Below are 19,846 nucleotides of genomic sequence, written 5' to 3' on the forward strand. Positions count from 1 at the left end.
TGTGGAATGAAGCCAGGGTGGACAAGTGGCTTCTTGGAGTCGTCTGTTCTCTTTCGTGACTGCCCGACCCTGTTGTAACTAAGTGTCTGGAGAAAGGCTCAGCATCCTTAATACTCCCCATTCCCAAGTCTCCAGGTCCATGAAGGCCTTATGCTGTCCCCACCCCCAAGGACTTACTACTGTTGGACAGTACAATAGGAACTCTCTCTCTTTTCAGGTGAAGCCAGTGGGAACGAAAGTGATGCTGAGTATCTGCCAAAGAGTGAGTGAGTCAACGGGGCTGCTCCCTTTCTCGAGATGATCACCGTCATGGGTGGAGTGGCACCTTCCTTTGGGATTGAGCACATTTTCCCCACATTAAACTCTATTTTGTAGGCTATTTCTTCATTACAAGAACCTGTTGAGATTTGGGGAACTAAACAGTATGCCATCAGATGTTTGACAGCGTTAAAAATCTGCCATGTTGCAATGAGGCAGACAGGCTGGTTCTTAAGATGGAATGTTCTTAGGGGAGCGGTGGGGCTGCGTGTTCAGACATATGTGCGGTAGTTTCCCAGCAGCCAAAACAGAGTGTGTGAATCATCCTCTGAGACAAATACATACCATTAAATATCTGATTTTTCATAGTCATTCACATGTACTTATTTAAGTAACTTCATTATCTCTGACATCAAGACAGGAGACATTGATCTCTTTCTTCTCACAGGCATTTATTTATATTTCAAATTATTGTGCCATTTAATTTCTGTTAGGATATAGAATCTGCCATATGCAATTTTGGCTGTATTTCAAGTACTTCATGGTGCTCTGTATCCTTCATCTAATAGGTTTTCACAGCAAATTATAAGTTCCTGTTTAACTGATTGATCGACATACTGAGGCATGGGAAAAGTCAGAGACATGAATTATCCAAGCTGAGGACTGGGCAGTTCCAAGTCTGATACTCTGATCTTATGATTAATAGTCACGTGCTCTCTCTGTTGGCCTGAATCTCTTCAGGTGTTTGATTCAGTAGCCTGACTGAAGGTGAAACTTAAGTCATCATCAGGCTCAGCTTGCATGTGTAAAAATGACGAATTTAGCGCTGTCACTACTGAGAAACAGGACCTAAAATTGTCTTGACTTGAACTGAGACCTTTAGAGTTAAGTAAAGCTTTGCCTAGAGCCTAAATATACTGGATAATTCCAGGGAGCCGTTCTGAGGTGAATTTTTTTTTAAAGATTTTATTTATTTATTTGACAGAGAGAGAGATCATAAGTAGGCAGAGAGGCAGGCAGAGAGAGAGGAGGAAGCAGGCTCCCTGCTGAGCGGAGAGCCCGAAGTGGGGCTCGATCCCAGGACCCTGAGATCATGACCTGAGCCGAAGGAAGAGGCTTAACCCACTGAGCCACCCAGGCGCCCCCTGAGGTGAATTTTTAAGTGTTCTTAATATCTGATCCATAGTATAATTTTTGGGGGGACAGAATGCATCCTATCTCAAAAGAAAAGCGAACAGTTAAGAGACTGGGTCTTTTAATCGTGGCTCAGAATGACACATAATCAAATCTCTGGGATGCTTAGACTATTTCTTCTGCAAGTATTGCATTTCCCCTAGAGGAGACTACCCCAGATTGTTCACAGTTTAGAGATAAAGGAGAAGAATGGCTAAATGCTCTCCAATTTTGAGTGGAATTGCTCATACTATTTAAATATTTAGTATGCTTCCATAATCTCATTCTTTTGAAAACTAGTCCATTAATAGATGTCTTCTTTTTTTTTAAGATTTTATTTATTTATTTGACAGACAGAGATCACAAGTAGGCAGAGAGGCAAGCAGAGAGAGAGGAAGGGAAGCAGGCTCCCTGCTGAGCAGAGAGCCCGATGCGGGGCTCTATCCCAGGACCCTGAGATCATGACCCGAGCCGAAGGCAGTGGCCTAACCCACTGAGCCACCCAGGCGCCCCTAATTGATGTCTTCTGTTGCTTCATTTTTTTTCCCTCTTCATTTAGCACCATATGTCGATATAAGCCTATGTCCATTATTAGCAAATGTTTGCCAAGGAGAGAAGGGAAAAGGAAAGTTCTGTTAATGTGAGGATTATTTTTGTTTGAATTTTATCAGACTCATCTCTTCTGTACCTAGCCTCTGTAGGACTCAGTTCTTCTATCAGATATCTCTCTCACACACACGCACGAGCGTGTGATTTCATGGTCCTGACAACGGCATCTATTGTCAGGCTGGTGCTTTCACCTGACGTTTTCCACGTATCCCGTTGTTGTGTCATGAAAGATGGGACAGCACAGGAATATGTATTGGGTTACACATAGAGTATGGTTGGGGACGGGGAATGTCAGAGCCCTCCCAGGTCTGTCTGTGCGGCTGGCACTGGGTAGGCAGTCCGCATTTGGCAGTGACTGAGTGAAGAGTAGTCCATAGGGTTCATGAACCGAGGATAAGCCACGCTCCCTGGTTTCATTGCAGATCGCCACAAACGCTTAGCGCAGTTGCAGCAGTCTTCCAAGAGGAATCCTCACTACCAGACCTTGGAGAGGGATCTCATTGAACTACAGGAGCAGCAGCTCTTTGAACTTTTTGTGGTGGTGTCTCTCCAGAAGAAACCATCAGAAATAAGCTACATCCCCCAGGTCATACAGCAGTTCCCTAGCAAGGTAGGTGCAAGGAGACCCAAGAGGCATTCGGAAATGTTCTTGCATCTCTGCGTGTATTGTATTTCCTCTCTTCTTTTGATTGTGGTCTGAAGCAGCTTTTACTACTACTGTACCTCTTGTGGGATCTGGTAGGTGACTCTAAGGACATCTCCTGTCAGGCCTGAGCTACAAATGAGGGCCATAAAAGCTCATTATCCAAGTTGGTTTTCTAGTTTTTGCTCTGCTGTTTACTAAGTATCCTTTAGCAAGTTGCAAAGCCTCAGTTTTCTTGTTCTTAATGGGGGAAATGATAAATATGGCAGAATAGGGTTGCAGTTTAGAGCTAACTCTGCACCTGCCACTTATTAGCTCCATGACCTTGAGCCATTACTAACTGCTCTGTGCCTTGGTTTCTTCATTGGTAAAATGGAAGTAATCATAATAGTGTCTATCACACTGAGTTGTACTGAGGATTAAATGAGCCATATAAGGCACTTAGAAGAGTGTCTAGCATATAGTCAGCAGTATAGAATGTTATCCTTTATTAGTGAGTGTTTAATGAGATAATATATGTGAAGTGCTTAACACAGTTCCTGGCACGTAGTAAGCACTTGATAAATGGTATTTATTATTAACAATATTCTTTGGGTTTTTTCCCTACCTTATGCCTGAGGGAGCATAAGATTAAAAAACAAATAGAAATCCCACTAGAGGTTGAAAGACTCTAGAAGAAAGGAAAAAGTTTTATATTTTATTTTCTATTTAATTTTTCCTGCTTTTTGAACAAGGGGCCCACAGTATGATCTTGCTCTCTGCTCTGCAGATGATGTAGCTGGCCTCGGTAAGGAGAAGTCCTTTCACAAAAGGACACTGACTCACGCGCCTTCTTACCTTGGACCCCTCCTCTCATTTATGTTATCTGCTCGGCTGCTTTAGGACCTCAGGTTTAAACCCTGAGTTAACATGGTTCACCAAAAAAGCTAGTGAAGCCCGATTGTATTGCCATGGAATCAGAGACATTTCTTGCGTGACTTTTCATTTAAAAAAAAAAAAAGTGTTTGACAACATTCCTACTGTAAATAAGTCTGTGTTTAATTTCTTATAAAATTCTTCAGTGTAGCCTGAGAGCACAGTGTCACAACACTGAGCCATAGAAGTCATAACAATGTAATCCATAGAGTCTTGAGGAATCTGATTTCCCATAAGAGAAGCTCAATTTTTTCTCTGTTTTTCCATCAGTCTTACATTTGCTGAGAAAGCTTGGGGTTGAACATGTTTTCAACAAAGCTGGAATTAAGGGACTCCAAACCAGCTAAAGACCCAGTGTGACTCTGGCAGTGATTCAGGGTTGTTTCTAAGTCAAGTTTCTTAGCATCTTTGTGCATGAGGCTCCTCTGAGTTAAGGTGGGAAAGAGCCGATGAAGTCTCTCCTGATGGTGTTGTGAAGAACCTTAGATGAAGATGATTGTGTGTCATTTAACAATATAAAAATAACAGAGTATGAGATGACCAAAATTTTGTGAGAGTGGTTTTCCAGGGGCACCTGGGTGGCTCAGTAGGTTAAGTGTCTGCCTTCGGCTCTGGTCATGAGCCCAGGGTCCTGGAATCGAGCCCTGATTCGGGCTCCTTGCTCATCCGGGAAGCCTGCTTCTCCCTCTCTCTCTGCTGCTGCTCCCTTTACTTGTGCTCTCTCTCTCTCTGTCAAATAAATAAAAATAAAATCTTTTTAAAAAATAAATGCTTTTCTGGGGCGCCTGGGTGGCTCAGTGGGTTAAGCCTCTGCCTTTGGCTCGGGTCATGATCTCAGGGTCCTGGGATCGAGCCCCGCATCGGGCTCTCTGCTCAGCAGGGAGCCTGCTTCCCCCTCTCTATGCCTGCCTCTCTGCCTACTTGTGATCTCTGTCTGTCAAATAAAATCTTTTTAAAAAAAATGAATGCTTTTTTTCTGATGAGCTTATATTGCAGTGACTCAGAATGGCTGCCTCTTCTGTTTAGTAATTAAATTAAAGGATCTGCTGTAGTATGTTTATTAGGCTTATTATCTGCTTGTTTTAGTACTACTTTTTAAACATCTCTTGGTATAACTAATTTTAGATAGTTCTTTGACATACAATATCAGACTTGCACAGAAGGGTCTTTCTTGCTAGAATTTTACAGGAAGTTGCAAACCAGTAATTAGTTAGAAGAGATTATATGCTAAGGGAAATGATTATATATGGGATAGATTCTAAAAGTAGTGTCTTTTCTAAGTAACATTCACCTGCCTTTTCGAAACATCTCTGATTATTGATCAGAGAGTATCTGGAGCTAACTGGGTTTTTGCTCTCAGCATATTATACCATCAATTTTTATTTGATGTCCTGTGATTCATAAAAATATTGTTTCCACTAGTATGTGAATCCTGAATTAAGATTCTATCTCTAGACTAGAAACTATTTTCAGTCACCTCTCTTGCATCAGATTATAGGATCTTCACAAGTAAACATTTCTATGTAAAAATAAGATTCTTTATTCTTAACTCTGTTCTCCATGTGTCTTCAGTGATTATAGGTCTTGGCCTTCTGGTCTTGTTAAACAATATAAAACTGTGCTGAGATAACTACTTAGGCTTATCAGAGACTTCTTTTCCCGAGACGAGGCTTTTTGTATTTCTAGTCTCCACTTACATAGAATATTACTCACTTAAGACATTACCTTTTTCAGGGTGATCATGGCTTTAAACAGTCCAAAGACACTGAAGAGAGGCTCAAAGTTATCCCCAAATTTTGTTTTCCCGACTCAAAGGACTGGGTGCCAACCTCAGAACTCAAGAGGTAAATATGCTCCTTTATCTGATTTCTGTTTGTTGGAACTGCAAAAGTAGAATCAGAATGTTTGCAAAAAGGGTAGAGCCAGCAGTTAAAGCTACGTGGACACTGTGGCAGGTCAAGGATGCTGTGGGAGGAAAGGAAGAAACAGAATTAGAACATTTCCTATGTGAGTTCAGAAAAGAAAAACACGGAATAGTTTCAGTGTCAAAGGGAAAATGAGTTTGAGAATCTCTGTAGCTTGCCAGTTCTGCAGGGGGGTGGGCAGGGAATGTTCCATTTCACATACAGTCAGAAATGCCACCAAGTGGACAGAAAAAGGAAAGAAGACTTGAGCTTTGGGACTCTGCTTAGAAGGAGCTAGAACAGAGCAATGTCTGCACCTTGTTTGTCCTTCAGGTGGACAGAAGCCCCAGTGCAGGTTGTACATTCCCCTGTGAATTTTGTACGAAGGGAAGCTCCAGACTGGGAGGTGTGAGTGTATTGAGAAGGGAAGAGCATAAGGGAACCGTGTTCAATCAATAAACAGTCATCATCTCAGAATCTCAATCTCACTTTGTTCGGAACTATGATTATTGACCATGCTACTGGGGCTGAAAAGCGTGACTCTGGGAAGCATGTCACATGCAGATAACCTGCTGGTGGACAGCCTCCCCTGTGGCCTGAGCAGCTGCTCTGCCCTTCCGTGTCACATCACCTCCTGTCTGAGCTGCTGTGCCTCCTGACCAGTTTGGCCTGATGTCTGCTGTCCTCTCTGAGCCATCGGTCCCAGTGCTCTCATGCTGCCACGTGCACTGCAGCTTCTTTCACACCGGCCTGGCTGCTCTGTACCTGGCTTTCCTCCCCAGCCAGTTATATGGGTTTTTTTTTTTTTTTTTCCCTAGACCATTTGGAAGACACAGAGGAGTAAATAAAAAAGCAGAAATTATATGTCACTGGCATTCTGGTACTCAGAGATAATAACTATATATTCTGGCGTACTTCGTTTCCATCTTTATTTTTTGGCCATATGTAAACATACGTATTCACTGTTCAGATTTAGATTCCTTTATTAATGAGTTTCTGTCTCGGTCTTCTTTCTGAAAATTACCTATGCAGATCTTTTGCCCGTGTTTCCAGGGAGGATTGGGTAGTCTCCTATTAACTTTTTTACACCAAGGATCTAATCCTTGGCCTCTCACTGTTCCGTAGGACCTCTTGGGCCTAAATGGAAGAATTTGGAAGGACAAAAGAGCGTATCCAAGTCCTTCACAGCTTACCTAAATGTTAGACTAAGTTGGATAGTCACTAAAAGGAAAAGTAGGCTTGATTCCTAGCTAGAGCGGATGAAGAAGAACAGAAAAGCAGACAGTGGTGTCAGCGCGTCTCCTGCGCACACATGCTCACTCCAGTGCCAGGCAAGACATTTGCAGGCCTGGACATTCTCCCTCAGGAGGAAGGTGACTTGCGATTAATACAGTATTAATGCCTCCTCTCACATCCCAAAATGACTGTTGGACAGTCCTTTCCAGTCGTCTTTTGCATGAAGAATGCCCTAAGCGATTGTTTGGATCTCAAACTATTACCTGTTTTTCCAGTGAAACATTCTCCTTTGTCTTAACTGGTGAAGATGGGAGCCGGTGGTTCGGTTACTGTAAGAAGCTCTTGGTAAGTACCAGACTTGGGCTATAGGTGGGGTTGGTCAAGTCAGACTAGAAACTTCGAAAACCTTATTACTAGATGAGTTTGAGGGCTACTTAATGATCTGTGTATTAAAGAGGCTATGTTGGGGCACCTGGGTGGCTCAGTCAGTCAAGTGTCAGCCTTCAGCTCAGGTCATGATCCCAGGGTCCTGAGATCGAACCCCACATCAGGCTGCCTGCTTAGCGGGGAGCCTGCTTCTCCCTGTCCCTCTGCCTGCCCACTCCCACTCATGTTCCTGCTCTGTCTCTCTCTCTCTCAAATAAATAAAATCTTTTAAAAAGGAAAAAAAGGTACTTTAACTTTAAATAGTAACAGCAAGATTGGAGTTAGCCAGTGTTCAGAATAAGAGGGTTACGGACTTTTATTTATGTGTTTGTTTGCTTGTTTTTTATCTGTTCGTAGTAGATGAAACCAATGACAGAGTGGCTAGAGATCAGTCTGGGTCTGTCTGCGGGTGGACTGCTGCGAGCCAGTCGTCGGAGCTCTGAGCTACTTTTTTCTTGCTTAGGTGCCCCCACTAAAGCTGGAATAAGTTGTGCTGTCACATTTTAGCATTTTCCCATCCATCTTTCAGTGTTCAGTGAGCATGAGATCTTTGGTTCCTGCTCGGTACTGAAGACCACCAAGAGCGTGTTAATAATTTCCATGAACAGGCTTGTGAGGCTTCATGGTTGCTTTGATGTTCTTTTCTTCTAGCCGGAAGGCAGAGGGAAGCGACTTCCTGAGGTCTACTGCATGGTTAGTCGCCTTGGCTGCTTTAACCTTTTTTCCAAGGTGAGTGCAGCTTGAGCCCTGGGAAAGGTGCTGTTTTTTTCTAGGCTCTAAAGAAATTTTTATCTCTGATGTTGTCACAAGGCAATGTCCAGTGATGTGGCCTCTAACGTACGAGTTTAGGAAGGGTTCCTAGTAGGAGATTAGAGCCACAGGTTTACATTCAGGTCTCTAATCCAGGCGCTGTTGTCTTGTCATCCTGTTTGGTTTGCTAAACCTCCCAGCTTCAAGGAGAGCATAGCCTGAAGCTCCTCTTGTCTCCTGCCTCTCCCAGACCCCACACGGCAAGATATGATTGTCAGGGTCAACAAAAGTAGCTCCTCTTCTACAAACGAGTTGATTTATTTGAGTAACTTTTCTTGGGGATGTCAAAATACCGCGAAGACATATGATGGCTTTAATGGACGTGTATTCATTGCAGAAGCTTATCAGTCTGAAGATCTTCTGGTGTGATTTTCAAGTTTGTGCATCACGTCTGGCAATTCCTTATGTTTTTGAGTCCCTCAAACACTAACATATGTTGCGTGTGTAGATTCTGGATGAAGTAGAGAAGAGAAGAGAGATGTGTCCAGCCCTGGTTTACCCGTTCATGCGAAGTGTCATGGAAGCTCCTTTCCCAGCTCCTGGACGTACCATCACAGTTAAGAGCTACCTCCCCGGGGCTGGCGATGGGGTAAGTTAGCTCGTTTTGAAAAGGTTTGATAGGCACCAAAAAGCAGGCCTTACACTAACAGGCGAAGTTTCCAGAGGCCTCACAGCATAATTTTCCCTTTTCCATAAACTATACAAAATAGAAATGTCCGATTGATCTATGAGATAGTGGACCCTAGACCTAGGAGCCAGAGATTTCAGTCACTCCTAGAATGAGCCCCTTCCTAATAATTTCACCATGATAAATGAAGATGATACATGCTATGGTCAGGTGGGATAAAAGATTTTTTTAAGATTTTACTTATTTATTTGAGAGAGCACAAACAGGGGGAGCAGCAGGCAGAGGGAGAGAAGCAGGCTCTCTGCTGAGCAGGGAGCCTGACATGGGGCTCGATCCCAGGATCCCGGGATCATGACCTGAGCCAAAGGCGGACGCTCAACCGACTGAGCCACCCAGGCACCCTGGGATAAAAGATTTTATCAGAAATTTACAGCACAAAAGCAAGGTATTGGGGGGCACCTGGCTCACTCAGTCGGTAGAGAATACCATTCTTGATCTTGCAGTGAGGAGTGTAAGCCCCATGGTGGGTGTAGAGATTACTTAAAGAAATAAAAATTAAAAAAAAATCATATTCATGATAAGGTATTAGGTCTTGGAATTAGTGGAGGCAGTTCACAAGCTCTGTAGCAAAACCTGTATCCTGAATTTAACCTGTGAAAGAATGACAGGATCCATTGATGTTGTCAGGGATCCGTTTCTAGTCTGAACTCCCCTGATTCAGATTCTTTCATTTCAGTCCATTGAACTCTGCCGACCACTGGATTCCCGACTGGAGCATGTTGACTTTGAATGTCTCTTTAAGTGCCTGAGTGTGTGCCATCTCATCCGGGTCTGTGCCTCCCTCCTGCTGGAACGGAGGGTAATCTTTGTCGCTAACAGCCTAAGGTAAGAAATGCATAAAATGTCACTTCCTACTGGTATTTTACTTGTTCTCAGTGTTTTAAAATTTTGACATATTCGGGGCACCTGGGTGGCCAGTGGGTTAAAGCCTCTGCCTTCAGCTCAGGTCATGATCCCAGGGTCCTGGCATTGCGCCCCGCATTGGGCTCTCTGCTCAGTGGGGAGCCTGCTTTCCCCCACCCTCTGCCTATCTGCCTACTTGTGATCTCTGTAAATAAATAAATAAAATCTTAAAAAAAAAAATTGGGGCATATTCAAAAACTGAAGATGTCAGTTACCTAATGCCATATGGACATAGATAATTCCAAATGGTAAATAATCCTAAAGCTGTTTGCATTAGGCTATAGCAGTGACTTTGGGATTGCAAGTAATTTATCTTTATAAACGTGTTTTACTTAACTGTTGTTAAAAATTCAGCATAGGGAATATAATCAATGGCATCGTAATAGAGTTATAAGGTGACAGTAGCTATCCTTGTAAGCACAGCATAATGTATGGAGACTTTGAATCTCGATGTTTACACCTGAAAATAATGTAATGTGGGTCAGTTATACTCAGAATTTTTTTTAATAATTGTTATTGCTTTTCTAAGTACACACGAAATTTTAGCAACATAAATTATGGCAAAAAGCTGGTTAAGACTAAAATCTTTCAGGGTGCCTGGGTGGCTCAGTGGGTTAAAGCCTCTTCCTTTGGCACGGGTAGTAATCCCAGGCTCTCTGCTCAGCGGGGAGCCTGCTTCCCCCTCTCTCTCTGCCTGCCTCTCTTCCTACTTGTGATCTCTGTCTGTCAAATAAATAAATAAAATCTTTAAAAAAAAAAAAAAGACAAATTTTTCAGCAAGTTAAGTTAAAAATTTTAATAAAATTTTAAAAATGGGTAATCACAGCATCATTAATCTGTGATCAGTGATCACTAAGTGTTGTCAGTATATAATTCTGTAACATAACATCTGAACCATTCTCCATGCATTGCTCAGTATGTGACACCATTTGCTTTCTTCTCTGGCTAGCACCCTGTCCAAATGTGGCCATGCTGTGGTTGCCACACTGTATCCATTCACCTGGCAGCATACCTACATTCCAGTCCTCCCAGCGTCTATGATTGACATCGTGTGCTCACCCACCCCATTCCTTATTGGAATCCTGTCTTGCTCCTTACCACAGCTCCAGGACCTACCCATTGAAGAGGTGAGATGGGAGAAATAGTACGTATGGAAAAGACAGGGCACTGACAAATGAAAATGAATCACCTTTGAGAATGATGGAGCTGGGGGCGCCTAGGTGGCTCAGTGGGTTAAGCTTCTGCCTTCAGCTCAGGTCATGATCTCAGGGTCCTGGGATGGAGCCCTACATAGAGCTTTCTACTCAGTGGGGAGCCTGCTTCCCCCTATATCTCTGCCTACTTGTGATTTCTCTCTCTCTGTGTCAAATAAATAAATAAAAGTCTAAAAAAAAAAAAAAAAAGGAAAGATGGAGCTGGGGACACCTGGGTGGCTCAGTCGGTTAAGTGTCTGCCTTCGGCTCAGGTCATGATCCCAGGGTCCTGGGATCAAGTCCCACCTCAGGCTCCCTGTTCAGCGGGGAGTCTGCTTCTCCCTCCTCCTCTCCCTCTCTGATCTCTCTCACTCAAACTCTCTCTCAAATAAATAAAAATCTTTTTAAAAAAAGAATTATAGAACTGTCATTAATATTAATACATAATTATTATCTATATTATGCTATCATGTTTTTTATTGTTTTATTGAGAAAAATTCTGTAGTACACATGAATCTGAAGTTGTATCTTATTTACAGTAGTGTGCCTTGGGCTCATTCTTGTGTTACTCTGAAGGGTAGGTCTTTTTGTTTGTTTTAAGACAAACAAAAGAACAACTCTGGGTAAACTTAAAAAATTGTTTCAGGGGCACCTGGGTGGTTCATTAGGTTAAGCGTCCAGGTCATATCAGGGTTGTGAGATCGAGTCCCAAGTTGGGGGCTTAAGATTCTCTCTCTCTCCCTCTCCCTCTGTCCCTGCCCCCCACCAATTTTTTCAAATATAATACACATATAGAGAAGTGGCCAAAACAAAGTGTACAGCTCAGAAAATTCACAAAGTGAATGCTTATGTAACCCATGTTGGAAAAGAATGGAAGCATCACAGCCACGGAAACAGTGCCAGCACCTTGAGAAGTCTGCATCATGCCACCTTCTTCACTGTTCTTTCCTCACACCCCATGATAGGTAACCACTGTTTTGACTTTATGGTGTTCATTTACCTGTTTTTCTTTAAAGTTTTACACCCTAGGCATTTATTCCTAAACAATGGAGTTCAGCTTTGCCTGGCTTTATGCTTGTTATGAATGGACTCATATATATTTTGTCTGGCATCTTTTATTACCATGATGTCCGTAAGATTCATCCATGTTGATGAGTTTAAGAGTCATTCGATCATTCTAATTCTAGGTGGTATTCCATTGTGTGAAAGTACCACAACTTTTTATCCATTCTACAGATGATAGACATTTGAGTTGTTTCCAGCTTAGGGTTATGACGAGTAATGCTGTTAAAAATATTCTTGTGTACAACCCTTAGCACATATATGTTTGCAGTTCTAAAGTATATCCTTGGGCTTGCTGGGTCATAGGGTAAGTGTATCTTCAGCCTCAGTAAATAAAGTCAAACTGTTTTCCAAAGTAGTTCTGCCAAGTTAAACTCCTCTCCACCGATGTACAAGCATTCCTGTTTTCCCACACCCTTGCCGACACTTGTTATCATCAGTTTGTGTAACATAACCTATCTGGTGAATGTGTAGTAGTAGTCTCTTTTTGGTTTAATTTGCATTCCTGATTACTCTTGGGGGTGAGCATCTTTCTGTGTTTATTGGCCATTCAAATATCATCATCTCTTAAAAATTCATTATCTATCTTTCTCCTGGTTGGTTTACCCTCATTGATTTGTAAGAGCTATTTTATATTCTGGATATCAGCCTCTTTGTGGCATGTCTTTTTATTCTCCAAAATGGTGTTTTTTTTCATGCATAGAAGTTCTTCATTTTAACATAGTCAAAATTATCAATCTTTTCCTTTATTGTTAGTGTGTGGTTTTATTTTATTTTATTTTAGTGAGCTGTTTATGTTTTTCTTTATATTAACTTCATGGAGATATCCTCCTATATTATCTCCTGGATACATTGGTTGCTTTATTACTGTGCCTTTAATTTTTTATTCTGAATCCTGGGAGTTGTTTTTTTTTTTTTTTTTTATGTGTACGATCGGAGGTAGGGTTATTATTTTTTCTTAATAGGGATAGCTAACTATCCTAGGACCATTTATTGGAAAGATTGTTCTTCCCTATTACCCACCTTTTTTATATTGAGCTATAATTGACATTTAACATTGTTTTAAGGTTTAGGTGTACAACATAATGGTTTTATAGATGTAAATGTTGTGAAATGATTACCCCAAAAAGCAACACCTTACATAATTACAATTTTTTGTTCTTGTGATGAGAACTTTTAAGATCTGCTCTCTAAGCAACTTTCAGATAGACAGCACAGTATTGTTCATTGTAGTCACTATGCTATACACTGCAATAAATACACTTATTTATCTTAAATAAGATAAAAATTTTATCTTATTTATAAGATAAATAGCTTATTTATCTTATAACTGTTAAATAGCTTATTTATCTTATAACTGACAGTTCATGCTTTTCCACGACCTTCACTCACTTCACCCATCACCCACCCACCCCCACCTCTGACAGCCACCAATCTGTTCTTTGTATCTATGCGTTCAGGTTTTTAGATTCCACATATAAGTGAGATCAGACATAATTTCTTTTACTCTGCCTGACTTACTTCACTTAGCATAGTGCCCTCTAGGTCTATCCATGTTGTCATAAAGGGCAGAATTTTTTACATTTTTATGACTGAATAATATTGATATTATGCATATAACATGAATATTATATATTATATATATCATATCTTCTTTATCTGTTCAGCTACCAGTGAATACTGAGGTTTTGTCTTTATTTTAGCTTTTGTAAATAATGCTGTAGGTAACATGGGGGTGGAGATATCTTTTCAAGATAGTAATTTCTTTCTTCTTCTTCTTCTTCTCCTCCTCCTCCTCCTCCTCCTCCTCCTCCTCCCCTTCTCCTCCTCCTTTCTTCTTCTTCTCCTTCTTCTTCTGATAAATGCCCAGAAGAGGGATTGCTGGATCGCATCCACATAGCAGTTCTATTTTTAATTTTTTGAGGACCTCCATACTGGTTTCCATAGCAGCTGTACCAGTTTGCATTCCCACCAGCAGTGTGTGAGGGTTCCTTCGTCTCTACATCCTCATCAACACTTGTTATTTCTTGTCTTTTTGGATAATAGCCATTCTGACAGATTGAGGTGATATTTCATTGTGGTTTTGATTTGTATTTCCCCGATGATCAGTGGTGTTGAGCATCTGTTCATGTGCCTCTTGGTTGATTTGCCTGTTTTTGGAAAATTGTCTGTTCAGTTCCTCTGCTCATTTTTTAAAGTAAACCCTACTCCCAATGTGGGGCTCGAACTCATGATCCCGAGATCAAGAGTCATACACTGCACTGACTGAGCTAGCCAGGAGCCCCTGCTGTGCTCATTCTTAATAGAATTGCTTGGCATTTTGTTTGTTTTGTTTTGCTGTTGAGTTCTATGAGTTCTTTGTATATTTTAAATATTAACCCTTTATCAGACATGTAATTTACAATATTTTCTCCCATTTTATAGGTTTCCTTATTATTTTTTTGATGGTTTTGATAGGGATTACTATTGAACCTCTAAATTACTTGGAATAGTGTGAGAATTTTAACAATATTCTTCTCATCTGCAAGCACAGAATATCTTTCCCCTTGTGTTTTTCAGTTTCTCTCATCAGTGCTTACTGTTTTCAGTGTACAGATGTTTTGCTTCCCTGGTTAAATTTATTCCTAGGTATTTTATTCTTTTTGATGGAGTTGGAAATGGGATTGTTTTCTTAATATCTTTTTCAGATAGTTCATTGTTAGTGAACACAGCTGATTTTGTGTTAATCTGAGCCATCCAGGAGTCCCTGAAGTTAATTTTGTTTAACACTATTTCCATTGCCCGAGAGAATCAGTAGTAGTGTGATCTAGTAGTGCCTAATGTATGTGTCTGTGAATGTCTCTGGTTTAACCAACCTGGCTGCTTCATCCCATAGGTGCTGATAGTTGATCTCTGTGCAGACAAGTTCTTACAGGAGGTAAGTGACAAATGAGCTGATTACATAATGGATGAGGATAATAGGACAGAAAATATGTGAAAGTACTTAGAGAAGATGACTCAGGCCAGACTTTTAGTTCCTACACATGCTTGACACTGTGGCCAATCATACAGGATTGACCTGAAAATTGGGTTAGGTTTATAGCTATCTCTCCCAAAGAAGGAAGGAGGAAAGAGATTAAATGTCATTAGCAAAAGAGGTAACTCTCCTTTGATGTCCAGATGGGTTGGTGTATATACCTCTAATTTAATTGAATTTAACAAGCATTCAGCGCTGATTATTTCCAGTTACTCTGTTAGAATCTAAAAGTAAGACATACTTTGAACCCTCAGACCTTATAATCTAATGATGGGAAGGGGGAGCAGATATAGTTGTAAAGTTTTAGAAACAGTGTCATAGAAATGTCTACAGGGTAAAGTAGGGACAAAAAAAAAGTCATTTGGTGGGTATTGAAAGTGGAAGGGAGAGTTAGCAAAGCCTTCTTAGAGCAAGCACCCTGTGTGGAACCTGTATATAAGTTTGTGAGCACTGAACACAGGGTGAAAAGAACATTTCCCAAGACTTTGTCTCCTTTCAAAATCAATTAGCTCATAACTTACTTCTGGATGATCCTTGTAGTACAGTGTAAGACTTGCAGATGAGAGATGCTTGGTGGAAAGGTGCCAGAAAATGTCATAAGACATATTTATTTTCTTAATGTAGTTTAGACAATTAATATATGTGTACCATCACCATACTGAATTGTGCTCAATGTAGGGAAGGAAGGTTCAGACTGAGTCTTTAGCCAGAATCTATACAAAGTCACCTGTGGAATTTTGGGGACCTAATTAGCGTACGTTGGAGACTTTCTCTCACAGCTCAATTTCTTCTCTTAAGGTATCTGATGAGGACGAAATTCTACCTCCTAAACTCCAAGCTGCCTTGATGCAGATTTTGGAAGAACGGAATGAAATCTTGGCTCAGGAGCAGAATTTTTCACCAGGTAGGAGACAGATGGTCTGAGGACTCAAGGTCAACACAGTAGATACTGACTGGACTCCCAGCACCTTGCTGAAAGATGTACAGGAGTAAGCCATTGCTTAGGATGTGGGGAGCTTAGAATCAGCTTCCTCGCCGCCTCTCCGATGTGCTAGTCCCCATCTATTTCAGTACTTGGACACTTGCTGTGTTCCAGTTCTGGAATGCTGTTCCCTGGGATGGCCACGTGGCTCCTGCTCTTTTTTCCTGCAGGTCCATGCTCACATGTGACTCAGTGAGGCCTTTCCTGCTGTCCTTTTAAAATTGTACCCATTCTTAGGGCGTCTGGATGGCTCGGTCATTGGGCATCTGCCTTTGGTTTGGGTCATGGTCCCAGGGTCCTGGGATCCAGCCCCGCATCAGGCTTCCAGCTTGGTGGGATGCCTACTTCTTCCTCTCCCACTCCCCATGCTTGTGTTCCCTCTTTTGTTGTCTCTCTCTGTCAAATAAATAAATAAAACCTTTAAATAAAATAAAATTGTACCCATTCCCTTAATGCTGCCACTCCACTTCCCTGCCCTTAATTTCCTCCAGGGCTTTTATTATTGTCTGATTTGCTAGCAACATCAGGCCCATGAGAGCAGCGACAGTCTGTTTTGCTTTATCTCCAACACTTTAAACAATAGTCAGTAAGTAGGTATGAGATACGTATTTGTTGAGTAAGGGTGAAAAATATTTACTGAGCTACTTACTCTGTACCAGGCCTTGTGCTCAACACCTAGCATACATCTTACTTCATCCTTGTAATAGCCTTACGACGCAGGTCTCATTATTTAATCCCCCTTTTTTACAAATGAGAAAAGTAAGGCTGTTTACTGGTGGGGAACATTAAGGGACGAGTAGGTTCAGAGAAATAATTAAAAGTTCAGTTCCAAATATTGAGATACCTATTGGATGTCCAATACATAGCAGACATTCAGTTAGAGATAACAAGTAGGCATTCATATACTTGAATTTGGGATTCAGGGGAGAGATTTGAACTAAAGACATACCTTGAGAAGGTGCTAGGGTTTTTTTAAATGTATTTTTATTTATGTATAATGTATTTTATTATTACATATATATATTTAAAGATTATTTAATTATTTATTTGAGAGAAAGTGAGAACAAGTGGGGGAAGGGGCCCAGGGAGAAGGAGAAGGAGCAGCAGACTCCCTGCTGAGGAGTCTGGGGCTCGATCCCAGGACCCCGAGATCATGACCTGAGCCTACAGCAGATGCTTAACTGACTGAGCCACCCAGGCGCCCCTAGAAGTTGCTGTTTTAAAGCTGTGGAACCAGATGAAGTCACCCTATAGAGTGAGTATAGATAGAAAATGACAGATTTAAGGGTTGAACCCTGAGTCGGCTGGTAATAGTGTGGTCAGATTTCCAATGTTTGGTAGTAGGGAAAAGGCAGAGGATCCAGCAAAAAGTGATTACAAGAACAGCTAGTGAAGGGGGAGAAAAAAAACCAGGGGAAGTAATACTAGAGAAGTTGAGTGAAGAACGTATTTCACAAAAGAAAGTAAACAGTTATTTCTAATGCTACAGAGAGGGCAAGCGAGATGAAGACTGAGGATTGGTGGATTTGACAATGGGAAGAGCTTAGAGACCTTGGTAGCAGCAGATTCAGTGAGATGGTGGGAAGAAAGCAAGATCGGGGAAAGTTCAAGAGAGAATTGGAAGGGCATTCAGCTTTTTGTAAAATTTTAATGGAATTAGAAAGGGCCAAGAATAGTTAAGTAAAAGAACAACATTGAAGGGACTTCCCTCTGAAACATCAAATTAATCATGAAGTCATAGTAATTAAGACTGTTTGGTTTTGGTTCAGAAATAAATAGAGCAAGGGAAGGAATGGAGTACACAGGCATAAGGAAACTTAATTTGTGTCAGCACCAGCATTGCCTATCATCAGGAGAAGAATGAACCATTCAGTGACCAATAGTAAGGCAGTTGGTGTTCCATATGAAAAGAAGTGGATAGGATCTATACCTCACCCTACACACAAAACTAATTCTAAGGAATTCAAGTTTTAAATGTTAAGAGTAAGGACTCCCAGCTGGTAAAAAAGAAAGGATTAATTTGACACTTAAATTTTTAAAATTTTTAATCCTTGAGGAACACCATGAAAAAGAAAAAAACAAGCTACAAACTAGGTGAAGATTTCAACAAATACAACCACAAAGGAGTAGTATCCAGAATTTATTTTTAAAAATTCTTAAAATGCGGGGTGCCTGGGTGGCTCAGTGGGTTAAGCTTCTGCCTTCGGCTCAGGTCATGATCTCAGGGTCCTGGGATCGAGCCCCGCGTCAAGCTCTCTGCTCAGCAGGGAGCCTGCTTTCCTCCCTCTCTCTCTGCCTGCCTCTCTGCCTACTTGTGATCTCTGTCTGTCAAATAAATAAATAAAATCTTTAAAAAAATCTTAAAATGCAATTTCAATAATAAAAAGATGAACAACCCAATAGAAAAATGGGGAAAAGATACAAACAATCATTTCACCAAAGAGGAAAGATGAAAGGCCAGTAAGTATATGGAGAGATGTACAGCCTCGTCAAAATCTGGGAAATGTAAATTAAAACCACAGTGAGATACCATTTTATACCCACCATACTGGCAAAAGTTAAAAAGTCTGACAGTGTCAGGAGTTGGTGAGAATGTGTAAGTTATTTCAGCTGATTTGGAAAAATAATTGGGCATCATCTAGTCAACTTAAAGGTGTATATATCCTACAACCTGACAATTCAGGTTTTAGATATATACCCCAGAGAAACTCTGGCACATTATAATTAGGAAACAGGTAAATAATTTTCAAAGTAGCAGCATTTTACGTGATAGCAGAACCTAAAAACAACCGAACTGTTCATTGGCAGGAGAATATAGCATTTAAAAAAGCATCTTAAAAACATAAGTTATAGAACAGTAAGTTATAGAAGAATATGTTTCTTACTAAAACAGTAAGTTATAGAAGAATATGTTTTATGTAATGTTCAAAGATGTACAAAATCTAATAGTTTGTTATGGGAGTTGGCTATGTATATATGCACTGGAACTGTAACCTAAAGCAAGGAAAGGACAAACCCAGTATCACTGATAATGGTCGCCCTCTATTGGAGAGTAGGGGGAAGAACACCTCCGAGAGGGCATTCCCCCCCCCCCCCTCGCCCCCACCCAGGGCATTCTTGAGGGAGCATGTGAGATACACTTGATGTTCTTTTTCAAGCTTTGTGGTAGGTACTGATGTGTTCATTTCACGGGTGACCTTATGGAATATTTATATATGTAAAAGAATATATACGACATTTACGTTAAAACAGAAACAAATAATTAAAGATAAGTTATAGAAGTGCATAATTTTTTTTTAAAAGGGAATTAGATTAAGAAAAGGTACAGCAGGGGCGCCTGGGCGGCTCAGTGGTTTAAAGCCTCTGCCTTCGGCTTGGGTCATGGTCTCAGGGTCCTGGGATCGAGCCCCGCATCAGGCTCTTCGCTCAGCGGGGAGCTTGCCCCCCCCCACCCCGCTCTCTCTGCCTGCCTCTCTGCCTACCTGTGATCTCTGTCTGTCAAATAAATAAATAAAATCTTTAAAAAGAAAAGAAAAGAAAGGGTACAGCAGATATAAACAACTCTTCCAAGAAATTTGGATGTAAAGTGGGAGAGAAATGGGAAAGTAACTGGAAGGGGATGGGAGACTGGGGCAAAAGTGTTCATGATAAAAGTATTGGACCGTGGATCCTCAGCTGCAGAAGGAGAGACGAGAAGGATATCTGTTGAACAAAATATAGCAAAAATCTAGGATTTTTGCTTCATGATAGAACTCTTAACTACACCTAGGTCCCTGATTCCCAGGCCAGTATGGAACCCATGGAAAGAGTAAATGACATGACATGGAGAAGCGGGGGAATACTATTAGGAATGGGAGAAAAAAGAGGAGTCTAAGTTGAATTTGAAGTCTGAGCCTGGAACATGAAAGGCAATGTATTTCATGTTACAGTGGTTAAGAAGCACCTGACTAAGCACCTGACATGGGAGTCTGGCAGCTTCTGTACCCTGTACCAGATGAGCTGACCCTGGAGAATGTCTTTGTTTTGAG

At 41.1% G+C, this 19,846-nt stretch overlaps 1 protein-coding gene across 7 annotated transcripts in view; it reads left to right on the forward strand.

Moving 5' to 3' along the window:
* The window catches only part of DENND2C (DENN domain containing 2C), an 84,026-nt gene that overhangs the window by 59,054 nt on the left and 5,126 nt on the right, over positions 1-19,846 (forward strand). For all 7 annotated transcript variants that reach the window (XM_032302645.1, XM_032302647.1, XM_032302644.1 and 4 more), the window contains 10 exons: positions 218-262; positions 2,463-2,650; positions 5,333-5,442; positions 7,014-7,083; positions 7,816-7,893; positions 8,423-8,563; positions 9,339-9,487; positions 10,515-10,692; positions 14,696-14,737; positions 15,635-15,740. In XM_032302645.1, the coding sequence (XP_032158536.1) occupies positions 218-262; positions 2,463-2,650; positions 5,333-5,442; positions 7,014-7,083; positions 7,816-7,893; positions 8,423-8,563; positions 9,339-9,487; positions 10,515-10,692; positions 14,696-14,737; positions 15,635-15,740 (1,107 nt within the window). The remainder of the gene's footprint in view (positions 1-217; positions 263-2,462; positions 2,651-5,332; positions 5,443-7,013; positions 7,084-7,815; positions 7,894-8,422; positions 8,564-9,338; positions 9,488-10,514; positions 10,693-14,695; positions 14,738-15,634; positions 15,741-19,846) is intronic.

The sequence above is a fragment of the Mustela erminea genome, chromosome 10 (genome assembly GCF_009829155.1).
Source record: "Mustela erminea isolate mMusErm1 chromosome 10, mMusErm1.Pri, whole genome shotgun sequence".
NCBI lineage: Eukaryota > Metazoa > Chordata > Mammalia > Carnivora > Mustelidae > Mustela > Mustela erminea.